This window comes from Epinephelus moara, chromosome 8 (genome assembly GCF_006386435.1).
Source record: "Epinephelus moara isolate mb chromosome 8, YSFRI_EMoa_1.0, whole genome shotgun sequence".
In the NCBI taxonomy this organism is placed as follows: domain Eukaryota; kingdom Metazoa; phylum Chordata; class Actinopteri; order Perciformes; family Serranidae; genus Epinephelus; species Epinephelus moara.
The window spans coordinates 8,541,563-8,562,475 of record NC_065513.1 but is presented as its reverse complement, the minus strand read 5'-3'; the positions used below and the strand labels follow the sequence as shown (position 1 = coordinate 8,562,475).

Below are 20,913 nucleotides of genomic sequence, written 5' to 3'. Positions count from 1 at the left end.
GCAGGTCTCAGTGCAATAGCTGAAGTCCGTGGTGTAAAGGGTGAAGAGGAAAGGAGAGAGGACAGTCCCCTGCGGGGCCCCGGTATTGCTGACCACTCTGTCTGACACACAGCGTTGCAAGCGCACGTACTGTGGTCTGCCAGTCAAGTAGTCTACAATCCAGGACACCAGGGGGGCATCCACCTGCATTGCTGTCAGCTTGTCACCCAGTAGAGCTGGACGTATGGTGTTGAACGCAGCTCCAAGACGAGTCTCTCTAGGGTCTTCATGATGTGGGAGGTCAATGCCACGGGTCTGTAGTCCTTGGAGCCACTGGGACGCGACGTCTTTGGCACAGGAACGAGGCAGGATGTCTTCCACAGCAAGGGGACCCTGTGGAGACTCAGGCTCATGTTGAAGACATGCTGAAGTACTCCAAACACCTACAGTAGCTTTCAGTCAAGGACCAGAGTCAACAGTGAGGGGGACACCAAATCTGTTGGGGTGTCTGGGGGTCCCCCCGCCATAACTGTTTCTCCCCATTTTTATACAGTTGAAAGTGATAAAGAGACAATGTTTAATATTGATTGTACCTACAGCAGGTACAAACCACTTGCAGGACTGCAGCACGTGTAATACTAGAGCTGGTAACATAATAATAGAAATTTGTTACATTTATTTATGATTACATTTGTCAATCGTTATTTTGGATACTGATGCGTGCCAGTGCGTGTGTCAGTCCATTGCTTTGACTTCTGGCACAACCGTAAGGAACCTCACAGAAATATTGTCTTCTAACTCTCATATAAAACAAACTCCAAGGACTGCATTCTTTCATTTGTGTATATTTGCAAAAATCAGGCCTATCCTGTCTCAAAAAGACACAGAAAAATTGGTCCATAAATGAATAAAATGAAATTGAGGATGCAGTCAAGATTGTAGGTTTGTATCATGAACTGAAAGACAGCTGTGCCTCCCTCGACACCAACTATCTCTGTACCATAAAAAAGGCATGTCACCTCCAGCAGTTACTGCAGCAGCCATTACACAAAAGTTTTACTGGACAAAGCAATCTCATAACTACTCATCATATTTTGACACTTGGGCAGAAACCATTTAAAGGCAGATTTATACTTGTGCATCAGCTCTACGCAGAGCGTATGCCGTAGCCTACACACGTGGCCTACAACTGTGTGGGCATTTGAGCTGATTCAAAACATACATTAAACACACATTAAACATGGCTTAATAGTGACGATTTCAAACACAAGTATACAAATTGGCTTCACTATAACTCACAGGATTCACAGACAAAGCACTTGTCTTTATCTGGACACATTTTCCCCACAAATACAACATGCTAATGTTATTAGCACAAGTCTATGGCATTTTAGCCTAGCGACTGCGGACATATTGTCTTGTGTGTGATAAATCACACACAAGACATAAAATGTCATTTAGTGGGAGCTTTATTGTCTTCCCAATTTAAGTTTCTTATCTGTAAAATAAAAGTAAATAAAAGCTTGATTTCCACTGAGGGAAGTGGATTTCACCATACAAAAATATCCAGGAATTCTATAGCCACGATGTGTAGTTACATTTCTGAGGAGGTGCACATCAGGCTATGGGGTAGATACAGCATACAGACTTTTAGGCATTGTTATCTCAAATGGCTCGAAAAATAGTGCATATAGCTGCCTAAAAAAAACCCTCACTGGATAGAATGGCCCCAGACCCCCCTAGGTTTGGGCTGATGCTGTATTCTATTGGTAGCTGGAACCGGGATTGATACAGTTTCCGGTCCCGAAAGGTACAAAAGAACACCCGTTCTACCCGGAGGTCTCGTCATCAAACTCGGGCAAGGTCCAGGTAGACCGAGTCGGTAGAATTGACGTCACGACGAAGATGGCTGCGCACATTGTGAATGGTAAACAAAGTTATTTGTCCTCAATTTGTCCTCGTATATGCTGTTTAATTAAACGTGCGTGTTGTAAAAATCATACAAGTACTTTGCAATGGCATTTCTATTTCCACTGTTGATTTGTGTTGGAAAAAAAAGTCTGTGCAAGCCCATTGTAGCCTAAAGTCGTTTGAACCAGCAAAGTCTCCATTGCTCAGCAACCATGTACACAAAAACAAACTTACGGCGCGCCGCCATGTTTTCCGGACTGTTGCAATGAAACGCTTTCAGATCAGACGTGTCATACGGTCATATAAATCCGACAAGGAATGACCGGCCTGGATTGCCAAACGAATGTGGCATGAGACCCGAGGTTTACAACGTCTCCTCTCCCTTTTGTTTGCAGTGTCCGGCATGGCATGGAATACCTGTTCTCAGTAATTCAGCTCCGTAAATGTAAATCTTAGAGGGAATATCTATCTATCTATCTATCTATCTATCTATATACATATATATATATATATATATATACACACATCGAGAGAAAGCGAGAGAGAGAGAGAGAGAACACAGTGCTGTCTCTTTAAGAGTGACATTTACTGAGCTGAATGATCCAGCTGCAGGTTCTCTCTAATAATAGTAGACTGGGGCAGTAGTGGCCATCTAGGGAGGATGTTTAGTGTTTCCATTAGAGAGCCACTTCAGCACCAGCGGCCTGAGCAGTAGTAAAACTATTGTCGTGGGCCGTTAACCAGCATGTGTTGTAAATGAACGGCCCAAATGGTGCTCATTAGTGGTCTCTCCCACACCAGCCATCACAGAGGAGAAGGGCTTTAAAGGCCCACTCCTTTGCAAGGAGACAAACGAGCCCAGTGCAGGAGCAATAGTTGGATTTTACGTTTATACAGATTCACTAATGACCCCCTGAAAGCCAAGATCAGGCCACGTGATGCATTTGATGGCTGTGAAAAATGCATTCCTCACAGGCAAGTCACTCAGATCTCCAAACTGAACAGCAGCTCCTGACAGGCTGTGAAAATCTGTCTTGACTTTGGCAAAGCTGTCATACTGATCCTAAGAGGCATATAGTGAGCGTACTTTTTTTTGCTGCTATCTGTCAAACCTCATTGTGTTTTAAGAGGGCTTTATTGGCTGGCTAAATCGCAAACAACAAACCTAACTAATGGTTGCAAAATATGTTTTCCAAATGTTGAATTAATAAATTTTTTGTGTGCTCTGTATTTTCTCAACCTTCTTGTTTCTCGGCCTGGAACCCTTTTAAAGATGAATTTTTATTCAAATTTGCAAATGTATCTGCTTGCACAACACCGGCTTTTGGGGTTTGTGATGGTTCAAGGCCAGAGACATCTGCCTCCTTTGGGTATTAGGCTTAATGCTGTTGTGGAAACAGAAACCCAGACTTAGTTCAGTGTTGTCCCCAGACTTAAATTTCAACCATTATCCATCCGTCTGAGTCACATAAGGTCATGTGTTATTAAAAGGATAATACCAGTGTGCATGTTTTACTTCAAATAATTTGGCCAATTTCTAGGCTGCTGTAGTGTGCTCTGTTTTTTAGCTGTTTATTTGTGTTCTTCATGTCCTCCAATCCACCATCAGTGTTAATTCATTTCAGTGCCTGCTGCTTCCGCTGTGAGGGTCCTAAGGACAGAGGGATGTCGTATGCTGTAAAGCCCTGTGAGGCAAATTGTGATTTGTGATATTGGACTTTATAAATAAAATTGATTGATTGATTGATTGCTCAAAGGGATATATTGGCAGAAATGGAATATAATATAATGAGTATGTTTTCTTTAGTGTATAACCAAATAAGAATTGTTGTGTTTTTGTTATCTGAGAATGAGCTGTTTCATCTACATAGGGAGCAGGTCCTTGTCCATAAGTCCGCTGTGTTGCACCGCCATGTTTCTACAAATAGCTCAGAACAGACAAACCAAACATTGGCTCTAGGTTTTAACGTCTTCATGTCAGCCATTGTAGCTGGCAACTCCTCCATGGTGAGCCGAACAGCATTGGAAAAACACTAATTTGTAACTTGAAACTGCTTTATTCAGTGTTTTCAGCAGTGTAAATTACCAGGTCCATTTGTTTTGAAGAGGAAGAGACCTCTGTGGATAATTAGGCTCTTGGTAAAAACCTCCTGATTGTCTGGATCATAAGTTATCAGAGAAAAAAGGTGAGCACACATTAGCAGTGCTATGCTAGCAGCCTGTCGGCGATTAACCAAACATGGTCAGTGAAACACCGATTTGTAACTTAATTCGGTGTTTTTACTGGTTTTAATAAAATGGTCTGTTAGTTCTGGAGAAGAAGGGACCTCTGGGGATAATTCTGCTTCCAGTAAAATCCTCCTGAACAATGAACACTGAGGGAATCCTAACCAGGTGCTCATGCTCGGCACATGGCAGAGGTTTCAGTGGTTGCAATCTGCAATCTTCACTGGTAGATGCCACTAAATCCTACACACTGTTCCTTTAAGTCAAGTGGAAAACCCATTGTTTTCATTTAGTTATCAAAGTCACAGCATTATATTGTTACACTCAATTGATACATGGCATTGAGTTGCAAATATAGACTGATAAAGTGAACTCTGCATATTACCACACAACAGTAATCTTTCGCAAAGACAGTAAGCTACCTAAATGCTTTACTTAATAAGAAGTAGCAATGCCACTCTTTACATTCAAAATTGTAATCATGTTAAAGTACATAAGTAACAGGAGAACTCTCTAAGTAAAGTGTAAAAGTGCCCTCTTCCCCATTGTCAGTATCATTTTATAAAAGACTGTATTATATCATGCATTAAAATGTTTGAGTTATTTACCTTAGTACTTGAGTGAATGTGTTTAGCTAACGTTACTTTTCACCACTGGTTGCACTGTATCTCAGGCTACCAGAATCTGACAAGCTCCAGTACTCGGTTGTTCTTAGGGCTCTCCTGCTTGAGCAGACGTCTACAAGCGGAACCCTTGTAATTGCGCAAATATTCCCCCCGGACAGGATATTGCGTAGTACATGCTAAAAGCTGCTAGCGGAAGATAAACAGAAAGCTTGTTCAACATGGCAGAGGTAAGCTAACGATGATTTTGAACCTTAGTTTTCGTACGTAGTCTTGTTTAAACATTTTAATCATAATGTGACATTTTATTCTTGTTTTCTGGGCGTATGTCTGATATATAAGCAGAAGGAAAGTTGACCTGCGTTAGCCCGGTAGCTCAATAGTCAGTCGGTAACTGTCGGGTAATGTTTACTAGAAGTAGTTGTGTCATTGCTAACAAGCTAGGATATTTATAAAACTCATATATGCGACATTGTTGGCAACGTGTCCTTCATTTCAAAGAGGAATGAAGCTGCGTAGTTATACCAGGGTGTGAGTGATAAATGATTGGGTTTGATAAAATTATTGGCAGTGTTCTAATTACGTATGTGGCTACACAACTGGAACACATCATAATGGCTTAAAGGAAGAGAAGAATAAGGGGTTGTTTACATCACCGAAACTTGTGACAGTGTGTTGAGGATAGCTGGTGATAGTAGTTGTGTACTGTGATAATCTTCTGATAGGAAACACCAGCTCACCGCAGGTCGAAAGGGCAAAACAAGACTGTGATTATATGCAACTCCTGTGGTGGAGACTAAATAATACTGACGGACAGGCACGTTTAGATTGTGGTGTAGTCGATAAATCAATTAATAGGTGCCACAGAATGAATACACTCATATAATCATATACATTTATGTAAAATGTGAAACATCATCTGAGTTCAAAATCTTAAATGGCAAAGAGGCCATAATGAGTTGTCATCATGGGAAAAGCAACAAGACATATGTACAATAACATAATGGCTCTGTTCAACTATCCAAATATGTCATCATGACAGTGAGCCAACATGCACAATACCAGGGCCTTGGAACTGAAGCAGTTTAAAGGAATTAATTCAGTCATTAATTTTATTATTTACATCTGTTCCTTTCCTGCTGTTGCATGATAATAATTATAATAATAATCATAATAATGATAAACTTTATTAAGATATCACCTTTCATACAAGAAATGCAGCACAAAGCACTTTGCCATAAGGCCATTATAAACACTGAGTGCTTAACATGAAAATAATAATAATAATAATAATGAATGTAAAACAGACAAACAAGGCAATTTAATATAAAAGGACATTTAAAAACAGTTAAATATATAGATCAAATTATTCTACAATTTTCATTTAAAAGTGGTGGTGATCTGAGATCCTATTAATCAAAATCTCATGTAGTATTTCTTCCTGTGCAGAGCCTATAATAACCCAACGGGCACAGTCACCAACAGACATCAATTAACCAAAATAAGCGACTTTCAGATTACCCCAGAACGTCTTCCCAAAAGTTAACCTCACTGTGGGTATTGCCTGTGCTGGGTACAGCCCACAGCTGCATCAGAATACACCACCCAGTTTTAGCACTGTGAGTCAAATAGAACTCACCACAGTCTTTCCCCATCAAATCCACCACTCACTAATCATAACAAAACCATAAATCTTTAAAATCCTAAAAAAAAATCATAAGTTGAAATAAATCATGAAGTTATAAAATCATGACATCATAAAACTATAGAATTGTATAACCATAAATCATAAGATCAAGTGTGAAGTGTAAAAAGCAAGAGTTTCAGGCCTGTATCAGGAAAGTCAGAGCTAGTTAAAGGCTTGAGTACATAGATATGCTTTTAGCTGTCTTTTAAAAAATATTTAGCGAGCTAGCTTCCCTGATATCTATAGGTAGTGTGTTCCGTAGCTTTGGTGTGTAATTGACAAAGGCTGCATCCCAGATCTTCTTTGGGCTGTTGCTGGGAACCCTCAATAAACCAGCAGCAGATGATCGCAGTGTCAATATGTCTCAGGCCTGTTTTGTTTTTAAGCTGATGTTCAGATAAAATAAGTAACTTGCAGATGTCATTATTTTTTCATAAACTTAATTTGTTAAAAAAGAAATAGTAGGTAGGTTGCCCTGCCAATATTTGCTGGTTCTTCCTTTGATGGTGAAACGTCTGTGTTGTCACTTCTTTTTTTTAACTCATCTGTCACCTGCATCCAAGCACTGTCTCAATGTGACTCGATAGACTACAACTACTAAGAAGAACAGCACACAAACTACCAGTGCAGAGCTGGATTTCACGTGTGCTACTGCGGCCATTGTGCAGAGCTGGATTTCACGTGTGCTACTGCGGCCATTTAATTCATCTCACAGACTGATTTAGCGTAGCATGTGCAACATATATTCATACAGTAGACTAATTTAGCGTAGCATGTGCAACATATATTCATACAGTAGACTAATCAGTGAGTGAGTGAGTAGGGTGAAGCTGTGCAGAAACATGCACACTGGTATGCGTTACATAGCACAACTTGACCCTATATAGATAGAAACGGTATTGTCTTGATTTATATCTCGCTTGAAAATATATCGATATATCGTACATAGTCGTTCTATCGCCCAGCCTTAAAAACCATCCATTTTCATTCCACTGAATACCTAGAAACCAGTTTACCGGCCATATCAATAAATTGTAGAAATGATTTAAACTCTTTGAAACCCTGGCTCATTATTGATTTATTTTTTCGTTCTTTCTATTCATACATTTTTGTCTTTGTTTAGCATCTTTGAAATAGTCCTTACTCCACACTGCATGGTATCCCTTTTCAGCAAATACTCAACAATAAGTCTGACTTATAAGTTTGTTAACTATAAAGATAAAGAATATGAAGCTGACAGGAAACCAAAATAGGCTACAACAAGAATAACACATACATGCAAAACAATGTACAATTTATGAGTGATAATCACTCAAAATAATATAGATTTTATATTGTTACACTATTTATACACGCAAATACAGTAGAAAACTGTAAGAGACAAAAGTGTAACATGATCTATCAACATGTAGAGTGATTTTATCCAACTTGTTTTCGTGCCTTTTTCTTTGAAAGTCTATGTATGCCATACCAATAATTCACACTTTAAAAGTATTTTGAAAACATTTGTTCTAGTTTGTTTGTGCTGCACAGACATAAATGAGGTACTATGCAAAAGCCCAACGTCAGCACTTTCAACTGTTTTTTTGTTTTGTTTTGGGTTTTTTTAAATTTTGTCTATACATGATATATAAATAAAGCTACTACAAATAAAGCATGCTTAGTGTACTCACTGATTTATAGAAAAACTCAGAGTTGTATTGTATCAATGTGGGATCACGCATCAGTTGTAATCTCCTGTTTTCACAGACTCACAGCTTGCAGGACATGAGGCAACAGGCAGCCGTCGCTGCCAAAGTCTTCATTCAGAGAGATTATACCAACGGCACTGTGTGCCAGTTCCAAACCAAGTTCCCCTCTGAGCTGGAGACACGGGTAGGATACACCTCTTCACTGACACTGTTTTCAGAGTAACGTGTTCAGTCACAGTAACGCATTAAATTGATGAATTGGTGGCCTCAAGTCTCCATGACACCTAAAAGACACTACCTTGTCTTGTGGATGAGCTGACACTGGTCTTAAGACTGGTTTAAGGACTAGGTGAAATGTCCAACAAACAAAATCCAGGAACATTACAACATGATACAGACATTTTACGTTTTTCTCTCTTAGTTTCCTGCATCACCTGCAAGACTCACTGTTATGCATATTCAGAAAATACAGGTTATCCTGAACAGCTAGGGGCTGTCAGTCTCACATGCTTCAATTAAGTGTGACATGGACATCCACTTTAATAAGTAGTTTCAGCACAAATAGGGCAGAAAAGTAGTGCACACTAATTAATTTGCTTCCTATGTTTGTGTTTCTTGACATCATCCTGATGTCTGCAGACAACTGACAAGGTAACATTAGTGTCAGCTACCCAGCAGGTTGCTGAACAAAGTCTAATCTGCACCCGGTTCTGTCGCCTACCTTGGCTTCACATTACTCTCTTATGGGAAGAAACCCATGTAGAAGCAGGGTGGGGGTTTCTGGCATAACTTCATCTGCTTCCAAGGTACATGAAGAAGGTACAAATTATAACGAGATTAAAAACTTTAGACCAACATGTTCCTAAAAGACATTATAAAGTGCATTTATATATAGTTGGTATAAAACAAAAAAAATGTTTCAAAGTATAAAAGACAACTAATCGCACATAGACATATCAGCCAATGGAGTACTCACATGGGTACACGGTAATGTAGCTTCAGGCGAATCCCTGGCCGGGGGCAGTCCAACTGAAGCCTTTTAACAGCCCTGCCAATGGGAAGACCATCAGCATTAAGGATTTTATTACCTGCTCAACTAAAAAAATAAAAGAAGCATTTTGGAACCTCAGGGCTTTTTGCTTTGAAGCAGCAGCGTAAGCCTTTGAGCCACTCAGTGTGATCAGTTTACTGTTCTTTGCTTTTGTACAGACTCTACATATTCTTACCCAAGTTACTGTCCATTTTCATTCAGCAAAAATATTACCATGTCTGCAAAAGAAAATAGAGAATTCATTGAAGATTATTATCACACTTAAAGGTCCATTGTGTAAGATTTAGGGGGATATAGTGGCTTCTATTGGTGAGGATTGCAGGTTTCAACCAGCTGAAACTTCTCCTGGTGAGAATTCCCTCAGTTATCATCATTTAGGAGGTTTTTACCAGGAGCCAAATTATGCACAGTCTCTCCCCCTCTGACACAAACTGACCAGGTGATGAACAGATAAAAACACTGAATAAAGTAGTTTCATGTTATAAATCAGAGTTTCTTCTAAACTCTTTGGCACATTGTGTAGACAGGGCGCCAAATTATCAACAGAGGTCTCTTCCTGTTCAAAACAAACAGATAAGGTGATATAAACTGGGAAAAACACTGAATAAAGCAGTTTCACATTTAAAAAAAAAACTTTTTCTGACGATGCTTGTCATGGAGGGTCCTCTAACTATGGGGGCCAACACAAAAAAGCGAGTGGCCCAATCTAGAGCCAGTGTTTGATTGGTCCATTCTAGGCAATTGTAGAACATGCCGGTGCAACATGGCGATGGCCATAGAAGAGGACCCGCTCCCTGTGTAGATGTAAATGGCTGATAAGGTAACAAAAACACAATGATTCTTATTTTCAGGTGATAATACACAAAACATACTTCATATTATATTTCATTTCTGCCAATATATCGCCCTAAATCCTACACACTGGACCTCTAATGTTAAACAAAACACTGCTGAAATTATCATAGTAAACTATCCATATCAGAATACATGTACAGACCCTGTTTTGGAGCTGGAACCAAAAAGACAGCAGAAATCAGTATGAACATGAAGCAAGAAGTTTAAAAATACTATTAGCAACTTCTGCAGAGGAACCCTGTTGGACTTTGTCCTCGTGTGAACCGCAGCGGAAATGGGTTAGGGGCAGGCACCGGTGATGGTGTTGAGGAGGAAGAGCAGGTCGCTGAGACTAAGCAGCCTCCGCGCCACATTAAAGACGGTGCCAACCAAACAGTTGAGAGTTCGAAGGACAGAAAGCTTCAGTTGTGAAATACGTGCACCACATGAAAAGAGCAGCTTCACAACACTTAAACCACTCACTGGTAGTTTATTGGCACTTCCCTCTTGATTGGGTGGTCTCCCATGTTTTCCGGTGGGATTCAGTTCACACACAAACACACTGAACTACTGGACAAATAATGAATGCTTCCCCACTGGGAGGTAAAAGCTTCAGTCCCCAATTAAAAGTTATTCCCACATATATGTGTTAATGTTTTACTGTAATCACAGTTTATGAAATATGCGGTATAATGCCAAGCAGTAATGTTGAAAAAAGCCTCATGTTTCTTTCAGACAGCATTTTTTACCCCCTTGTTTGAATTTGCCATGCAGTTCAGGTCTTGATTTGCAGAGGTTTTGCACACTGTAACATCACATTCTTGCACATAATTATTGTAGGCTGTGGGCTCTATTATTTTTGGTAGCTCTTTTCTGTTTTAATGCTTTTGGAGAATTGCACTAAAGAACTGGGAAAGCATTCTGTGTTCTCTATATATTTGGCAGCTGGATAGCCAAATCAGTCAAGAGAGTTTCATTAATTGTAAAGTGACAGTTTTCACTGACCTATGTCTAATATGTATTTCCTCGGATCACATTATATTCAGTGACAGCCACAATTAAAAGAATATCCTCTTCCTCACTTGAATTTGTAAACCCTGTTCAGCCTTGGACTCTCATCTGACATTTTTGGAATGCTAGTACGTCTGCGTCAGACGTAATGGAAAAGACGCTCAGGCGAAGAAATGTGGTTTGAATCGCAGCCTCTGAATTGGAAAATTAGAAGGAGAACAAAGGCTCTCAATGGCGGTAATCAAACATGCCTAAGACCACTGATGTGTTGGGCTTGTTGTTGCATTCCTCGGGCACAAGGGAGCAGAACATTGGAGGGTTTACAGAGGCTCAGGAGGCCCCTGGCTGGCTCCTCGTCTGCTCTGGAGGCTCCATCTATTTCCCTCAGTACAGAGAGATCACCAGATCCATCCTGGACACCAGCATGGGACTTATGTCTACACCCCGGTCAAAACAGCCTCAGAGTCCAGCAGTTCTCCACCCTCCATCAGTCTTCCCTGCAGCAAGCCTTCATTTGAGGAATTTTTTAGAAACGCTGTTTTGATTATGAACCAGTCACGGTTGCAGTTTGTATCCCAGAAGCTGTCTGCAGTTTACAGATTAGCTGAGATATGTCTTTATCTTATTCAAGGTGTTTCTATACCACTGGAGAAGGAGAAACCATTAAGATTCCTTCCTGGATTGTCACTGCGGTGTCCGGCTTTCAGCGAGTTGTCCTGTCAGTTGTTAAGTGAAAACATTCACAGTGCATTTGGCCAAGGTATCCTAATAATTTCAGGAGGTGTTTCCAGTGTGGGAAGATGGCCCAGCAATCCCTTGATGTATGACCAGTCCAAGAAAATACAGCCCCTCATTTATCTGGAGATGGAAAGAATGGGAGAAAACGATGTGGTGCTACTAAGACGAGTTTCCACATGAATATCCCAACAGAGGCAGAAAGCTCTCTCACACTCGCGTCCAAATCTCCACTTGGCTCTGTGCCTTGTCTAACGATTTTAACCTTTTGATCTTTCTTTATGTTTCCACGTATTTCAGATTGACAAACAGCAGTTTGAGGAGACGGTGCGGACACTGAATAACTTGTATGCTGAAGCGGAGAAGCTGGGAAGCCAGTCATATATTGAAGGCTGTCTGGCCTGCCTCACAGCGTACACCATTTTCCTGTGTATGGAGACTCACTATGAGAAGGTAAAAGACATCTCTCCTGAACCCTAATGCTCTTTTGGTAATATACAAAATGAGGTCCTAAATTTGTTTTTCGAAATAGTCTTGGTTTTGGTCATGAAATCAATACGTTCACGTGAGTTTTAGTCATATGTAGACAACATCATACAACATTTTGTGAATTAATTTCAATCTATTAAAACACTTAAAGGATAGTTTGGATCTTTTGAAATGGGCTTTATAAGGTATTTATCCATAGGCAGTATATTACATACTGTAGATGTCTGTCAGCATGCCCCTAGTTTGGAGAAGCAGGCTGAAGTACCAACATGGAAGCAAAGCAATGTGGACAGGGGCAGCAGCAAAACATATTTTAGCTGCCTAAAAAAAAGTCCCACCTAAAAACATCAATATCATTTAAAGCATACGCTCTATTGAGAACATTCTAACCATTTTACCTTGCCACGGCAGCCCTGTCCCACAGAGAAGCTGCTATCAACTTCAGCTCACCATCTATGCTCTCGTCAAAGCCACCACACTCCGTTGACAAAAACAGTCATCTTAGCTTGCTGAACCAGAGTTGCTGGTCTACTGCTGCCACGATCATTTAGTTAGCTAATTTTATTTTGTGACTTTGGTCAATCTGAACTAACCTTTTTAACCACTAAAGTCACACAGTACCACAAACAAAGGCACACAAAGGCAGGGGTAGACCAGCAGCTCCTGTCTTCAGAGATGTTAAATCACTAGCCCCTTTTACCCTGCCTGTCCAAAGTGGGAATAACGCGCCATTATGATGCCTCACTGTTCCGTGTAAAAGGTCTGATCACGGATTGGGGGTATAGAGTTGCCAAGGTAGTAACTGCACTGCATTGGCATCTGTGTAAATGGGACAGCCAGCAGGATGGGACCATGGGTAGGACAGGTGTGATGTTTTGAGATGTGTTATATGTTATGTGTGTGTGTGATCCACTGCAGAACATTTAAAAAGCAGCTAGAGGCTGTTAGCAGCTAACTCAAAGAGGAACAGCGGCCGAAAATGTCTGCAAATTGGGAAAACAATGAGCAGAGGATGGGATCAGTTGCCAAATAACAGGGATGTTAAATGATGTTATTGCTGTGTTAATGCCATTGTTATTGTTTATAAAACACTGCTGACACGTATGTTATATGTCACACCAGAGGCCAGTGCTGTTGTGTTAAATGGGAGGCTGTCATGCCTCTTTTGCTTCCATGATGCCGGCATGCTGTCTAAAATCACACACTGGAGCAGAATGATGCCATCATTGTTCAGTTCTGTGTAAAAATGCAAAAGCAGCATAAAGATAGGCTTGTTTTTCTCACTGGAGTCTGGCTTTTAGGAGAGCAATATAACAGCTTCAGTTCCTGTAGGAAAATTTCTATCTGACAGTAAGGCAAAGCTGTAAAAATACTCTAAATATAGTGTACACTTAAACTGATGTTGATTTTCAAAAACCCAAACTGAGGTTTGAATCCAAAAAGTACAAAAAGAGTTTGCACAACCAAATTGGTTAGGATATTCATTTTATTCAGTTTAAAGTGTCAAAATCTGTGTCAGCTATGCCTTCTTCAGTGTGTTAAACTTTTCACCAACAGTGGGTGTAAATCAGCTTGTTGCCAACAGCATCATGTGGCTACCTGCCGTTAAAGGTATCTTCAAACCAACCTTACTGAAAACCTCACATGGCCCTTCCCCAACATTAAATCCCATAAGTCTATCAACCATAAAAAAAAAAAAAAAAACCCCAAATGATACTTACAGTCACAAAGCTATATACAGATTATATACACAAACACATGGTAATGTATATTAATATGAGACGTGGGCAGTTCTAAACCAACTTCTAACCACTACATAATGAACAGACATATCTGTGGTTCACTACAATTAAAACACCCATCACGAGTCACTTCAGTACAAGACAAATTGTGGTATAAGAAAAGTGTAAATGTTAGACAAGTTGTTGCAGGAATAGAGACATCCCTCATTTAAATTAAATTAAATGGAGACAGCATTTAATGTGAAAATCCACTAAGCCTCACGTTAAAACAGTAGTCTGTCAAGATTACCTCCTGTAAGTGGTGGGATCACGTTTCCTACTCCAACACACGTGAGTTGAGAAACAGGAGATTGCTTTCTTTTAAAATGAGGAGAAAAGGGAGAGTTATATCACCATGTCTGATTTATGTTCTGAGATTCCTGTTCTTTTCTTGGTGATATGTTTGTTCATTATGTAGTTGTTCTGTTGTTGTTCTTCATATTCTTTGGAAACTGTTTTAGACTTGCCCATATAGCCAGTTTGTTAAGTCAGACTGCTCTATTAAGAGAACCAAAAATACAACCAAAAAAACCCCATTCCATGATCATTTTATTCCCCACAAAGTGCACATTTTATAATTTTACATTCAGAGTATAGAGATCTTGGGTCTCTTATTGACTGCTGCATGTCAACATATTAGTACCACAGTACATAGGTGACATTGAAGTTGTCTGAAGTGGGTAAGTACTATAATACTACAAAGTTGTGTTGCTCCTATGTGAAGCCTTTTAGCTTGGCTATAAACCAATAATTTTATGACCTCTGAGGGCTCGCAAATAAATATGATTTGTGTACATCTAAAATCTCTTTTGGCCCAGTTCATACAGAACGTAAATGAATCAGAATGTCAGTGGTCTTTGCCTGTTCGAAGAATTTGTCTTTAAGTGGACAGGAGTGAACTGGGATAAGAAACATTTGGCTTGGTTTGAGTTTTATGAGCACTCATAAAGTCATGCAACTTAAATTGAGTGGTCGTTACCAAAGTAAAAATGGAGTCTGTTATTCAGCTTTTCAGCTCCAGAATGTGGTGGGTTGGCATGATGGATCCACTGGTTACCTACTTAGCCAGAATTGCTAGTTTGATTCTAGGTAACAACAGTACTTACTACAGAAAAACAAGATCAGTAATACTTAACTGGACGTTGTTGAGCTGAAATGATGAAAACTATTCAGCTTTGTTAATTTATTACTCCTGTCAGCCAATTATCAAGCAAAGATGCTAAACATCATCTGAATCTACCTTTTTAAATCAGATTTTGCTGCTTTTCTCTGTTTTATATGGTTGTGAATTGAATGTCTTTTGGTTTGTTGGTCGGATAGATTAGACATTTAAACATCACTTGTGGCTCTTGGAAATTGTGACAGGCATTTTTTCAATATTTTATGACGTTTTATAGCTTAAACAATGAATCTGTGTGCTAATACAATACCTGAATGTTGGTTTAATACCAAATAAAGTGGTGCTTCATGACAGAGGTACAGCAATGCTCCAACATTATCATTATCTTTAAACTAGTTCAATTAATCAGCTCATGAACTTACAGCCAGATATTTTACCAACATCAGAGGTCACCTGAATCTCTCTGTGTGCTTCTGTGCTGCTCAGGGTGCATAGTATTTTCCTGATAAAATGATGAATGGCATTCACAAAGTGATCATACCAATCAGTACGGGTGGGGGAAAAAATTGATACAGCATACTATGGCAATATTTTTGTGTGGCAATATCGTTCCATCACACAGTGCTAAGTATTGATTTTTTTTCATCATATAAATTATTAATATGACAAGTACCAATTAAAATTTAGGTAATCTACTAGAATAATATAACAGTTGCTACTTAAGTCCACTAGATACAGTTTGCTGCTGCAAAAAATGGCTGAAGTGGGGTGAACAGATCTTATTAGATAAAACAGATGCTGACAAATTTTTGATTTGGGGACATTAATTACAGTTGAAAAAGGTAATATATCGCAATATATTTTATCCCAATGCTCAGCATATTGCAACATTAAAATTGCAATAATATTGTATCGTGACTTAAGTATCAAGATAATATTGTGTTGTGGATGCTCTGGTGATTCCCAGCCCTACCAATAAGCTGGAAAAACTGTGACTATTTTACCATAAACTGTCCATAATATAATGACTCATACAACAATAGCCTAACTCAACTCCTGATCCACTTGTGATAAAGTGGTGTACAGGGATGGCATTATCTCAATAAATAATAACCCTACATGTTACTAAATCAAATATGGATGTCCCGATCACATTTTTTTTTGCATCCGATCCGATATTGAGTCCTTCATTTTGAAACCGAGTCCGATACCGAGTCCGATCCGATACTTTGCAAAGCATTAAGAAAGAAAAAAAAAGAATGCATCCAAGTTTTCCTATAAGGTTTGTTTTTTTATTTAAATAGTATCCAAAAAGCTTATCGGTGGTTCAGCAGCACAAAATGTAAACAAATTCAATATCTTCTTCTTGTCTTCAACAAACAAAATGGTATGTAATAGTAATAATATATCTTTATACATTGGAAAGCGGAGGCAACAATGAACAACATAGATGAAAAACCTGGCCATTTTTGTTGTTTTGATTCCTCCGATCTTTTATTATGGATTCTGATTTTGTAAAAATAACGTGATCGGATCCGATACCCGAGGATCGGATCGGGACATCCCTAAAATCAAATCTTATAAATGTTACTACTAATACTAACCACTTCAAACTGACACCCGTTCATCACCAGTGCTGCAGCTAGCTGACAGTGTGTAGTACAGCAGGTTGCCAGATCATCAGGTTGGGTATCCCCCACAGGCCCCACAATACGATATTATCACGATACTTAAGTCACAATACACAGTTATTGCAATTTTAAAGATGTTGTGTTATACTGAGTATTGTGACAATATATGCCGTTATTTATTATCTTTTTACAACTGTAAATAATGTCCCAAAATGAAAACTTTGTCAACATCTGTTTTATCTATTAATATAAAGTTTTCAGTCTGTTCATCTCACACCAGCCTACTTTTGGCAGGAAACATTCAAACTTGCAACGCTGCATAGATGCTACCAGTAAGTGTGTGGAATTAAAATGAATGTAGATCAGATCTTGTGAGATTAGTAAAAATATTGCCATATTGGTAGGGGAAATTCAGCAGCACCTTGACATTGGTAGGGACATCACATGTCCATGTGCCATGCTGCTCTGTGGAGCATGACTAATGTTAAATGTCTTGTAAACACAAACAGACATGGCTGTGATAAAATAGATGTGGACACAGTTTGCTTGGCACCAAAAAATATTGAGGTTAAACACCCAGCCTTGGTCTCAAGGTATAAAAATTAAGCTATCATTGAGAACACAGTCTAAATTAATAGTCAGTTATCCGCAGGATGTTAGCATCTTATTGTCCAATATAATAATCTAAACACGCATATGCATATTCAGGGGGAAATAGTATTTAAAATAAATGTCTAATAGTTGTTTTTTAAACTACCTATAAGAACTGCTAAGTGGGATTTTACTACAGTACATCATATAGAATTCAATACAGTATTTTGTCAGTGATTGATAACTACAATATGATGTCTTTCTGAAGGATAAATTGTTAGTGTTCAGGATATTGCAAAAGTGGAAAATGCCATGGTCAGTCTATTACACAACAGCCAGGTGATGTCAGGATTCTCCCATTTGGAACAAATGAAGCCCTACAGCCCTAATGAGCTAAGAAAATGTTGCAAAGCTTTTTGATATTTGAACACAGATCAATCAATTGAATTCATTCTTTGTTAAAGTTATACCAGTGATGTGCCATCCATGAGAAATGTATCTGAAACTGTGTCTGCTGTGCCCATTTAGGTTTTGAAGAAGATTGCAAAATACATTCAGGAGCAGAATGATAAGATCTACGCACCACGAGGCCTCCTGCTCACCGATCCCATCGAGAGAGGCCTGCGAGTCGTATCCTACCCTACAGTACCGTAGTGTTGTAGCCAGGAAATAGTGTTTATTCTCTTCGCCCAGGTGGAATTTTCCTGAGCCTTAACTGTGGAGCCTTGTCTGACTGTTTAGAAATAAACTGCATACAATGACCCCACAAAAAAGATGATTTTTTGCAGTCATTTATCTGACTCAAACTCAGATTGCCAACCTTACAAACAAATTAGAAGCACACTCAATGGTCAAAGCCACAATGTTTTTACAATAAAAAACAATCTTGTTGTGCAAGAAAGAGCATGTACGGGAAAGAGGAATGATACGTTAAATATTAGTGGCAACTTTAACTTGTTAAACAGACCCCTGAGATCAGGGGATGTGAATGTAATCACACCACAGCTCTAAGTAGAACAAGGAGCTTTCACAATGACCTAATAGATGTAGTGATTTACAGGCCTTCTGCCCTCACCATGTCTTTCCCTGTAGTTGCTGGATGAAAATAGAAAGCAGCAGTCCGGGCAGCTTACAGGAAATCCACCACCATGTAGGGATACCCTGTAAAAACAGCAGATAAAAGTATGTAATCCATAGCATCTGCATAAAATCAGTGGGTGCACCAACATCCTGGCTGTACCAGCGTGTGTGAGTGTGTGTGTGTGTGTGTGGTGACTCAACATCCTAATTAATTGGAACTGTGCGGCAAACGGAGATTAGGGATAACAAAATATGACCAAAATTGCTCACAGCTGAGCTTCATTCCCTCTCTCGCCTGTGACTGTAGCGTTGGCAGTGATCTGGATTATTTCTCCGACACTGTTGGACCGCTGTGTAGACTTTGGCGCAGGAGAGATTGACAGGAATGTCTCACCTGAACTGATGTGGCTGCTTAATGCTGCACTAAGTACATTTCCCAGCAAGTCTGAGGGGTTTTATTAGCCACTTACAAGTCCTTCCTCCTTATGTTAAACAGAAATTTTAATTTTGTTAATGATGGCAGGGCCTGATTTTCTTTTGAAAGTAAATCATGCCAATAATCTTGTCTAGTCTAATCAAATGTCAGTCAGCTACTGCCATGGGAAACACTCACTGAGAGGCTTGAAGGCGAGACACTGTTTCCACAAACCTGTCCAAAAAGAGTTTCATCCTCTGTTGATAAATGGAAAAATATGCACAAAAGATCCAGTATCATTATAGTTTATATTTCCTCTTGTAAAAAAAAAGTTAAGATAATTCACTTTAGTAGAATAAAATGAACCCAACCTTGCTTCAAGTGCTTGTCCTTGACTATATCCTGTTAAGATTGAGGTTACCATCTTTGAAGACAGAAGCCTGACCAGATAAAAGCTGCCATGGTGAGTCTTATAATTAATATTCCATGTATAACGAAGACTTACACTTTCTTACTAGTTCAGATTTGATGCTGGGCTATTAAGTGTGTACAACACACACACACACACACACACACACACACACACACACACACACACACACACACACACACACACACACACAATTAAGTTTACAAATACATTTTTCCAGTTATGAAACACACATTTTCCTCTCTTTGGAAGTAGAGCAAAGAAAAGAGCTTGAGTCAAAGAGCAGTAATAAAAGAGGGCTCAATCTTTATGTGCACTATGCTTTTATGCAGAATGCCTCCTCTTCATTCAAAGAAAAAATCCCACATCAAAGTTTAAAGCCTCTTCATCTGTGAGCAATATTACTTAACTGCTTTACGGTAAGGAGGGCTGTTTCATAAAGCATTTAAAGGATTATTCTGATTACTTTATGACTTCATATTGCATAAGGCCCAGTGGTTTGTCACTTACTTCACCGAGGGCTATACTGTATCCACATGAAGCACACACAGAGCGCTGCTGTCTAGAGCACGTCAGCGAGCCAAACCCAGCAGCTGAACCCAAAAGAGTGATTAAGTGTCCTTTCAGCACAACAGCACACGCCAGTCAGTTACATGTCTTAAAGTAGCTGTAATCAAACAATTATCACATTTTAGTTCAAATAGCCCATTTCCTTGTTTACTTAACTGGCCACCGGGCTTCTACCACACTAAGGTCATATCAGAGGAAGTGGGAGAGTCAGCCTCAGTTTGAAAGCATTGCTCATCCTGCGGTGAGATACTTTTTTGTGTTTGTCAATTAGCTATACACAAACTGTAGGAGATATTTCTCTGTTTTTATATTGTTATTTTCTCATATTTTAGATTGTTAATGTATCTGATTCTTCTCAGTCAGCAGTTTGTATTTAATGAATATTTGATAATAGATGTGAAATGTGTATTTGTTGCGAAAATTTACAGTACAAGACACTTTTGCTCTCCTGCTTCTCTCCACTGGAAGTACCTTCCTGTCTGTCACCACTCTCTGCCTGCGTCTCTCATTTGGCACTATGGTTACATGAAGAGGCTGAGCTGTCCTCCCTCTCTGTTTCCACACTGTCACTCACTCTCTGTCTGTGTCATCATCATCCACCTGAATATTACTATCTGACCTGTTGAATATAATAATATTTTATATATATATATATATAATAGTAGACTATCTGAGTTACGAAATTATTCTGTGCACCCTGTTCCTCTGTCTTGTTGTAGATGTATCCCACCTCCACATTTTCTACACTGCTTCTTGGTCAACTCTCAAAAAACGCAGAAAATCAAACCTGTTCCCAAAACGTTCATGATGGACGAAAGTTTCTAAGGCAGTGTGCAAATGTGATTGACACAATATGACGTGTGACGTGTTTTAGACGTGGGATAATTTAGGATGAAAAAAACAGACTCGGTACCCCTTAGTCTTTTAACAAAAATGTTAAATTTAATTTTTTCAAATTAATAATGTAATGGTTATGTCATGCCATTTAGGAAATACTACATATATATATATATATATGTGTGTGTATATATATATATATATATATATATATATATATA

At 39.1% G+C, this 20,913-nt stretch overlaps 1 protein-coding gene across 1 annotated transcript in view; it reads left to right on the top strand.

Moving 5' to 3' along the window:
* The first annotated feature begins 4,873 nt into the window (after positions 1–4,873).
* Positions 4,874–20,913, top strand: part of LOC126394596 (golgin subfamily A member 7-like) — a 35,736-nt gene continuing 19,696 nt past the window's right edge. Inside the window, exons 1-5 of the mRNA XM_050051516.1 lie at positions 4,874–4,969; positions 8,176–8,301; positions 12,049–12,201; positions 17,889–17,990; positions 19,266–19,318. Of these exons, the coding sequence (XP_049907473.1) occupies positions 4,961–4,969; positions 8,176–8,301; positions 12,049–12,201; positions 17,889–17,990; positions 19,266–19,307 (432 nt within the window). The 5' untranslated portion in view covers positions 4,874–4,960 and the 3' untranslated portion in view covers positions 19,308–19,318. The remainder of the gene's footprint in view (positions 4,970–8,175; positions 8,302–12,048; positions 12,202–17,888; positions 17,991–19,265; positions 19,319–20,913) is intronic.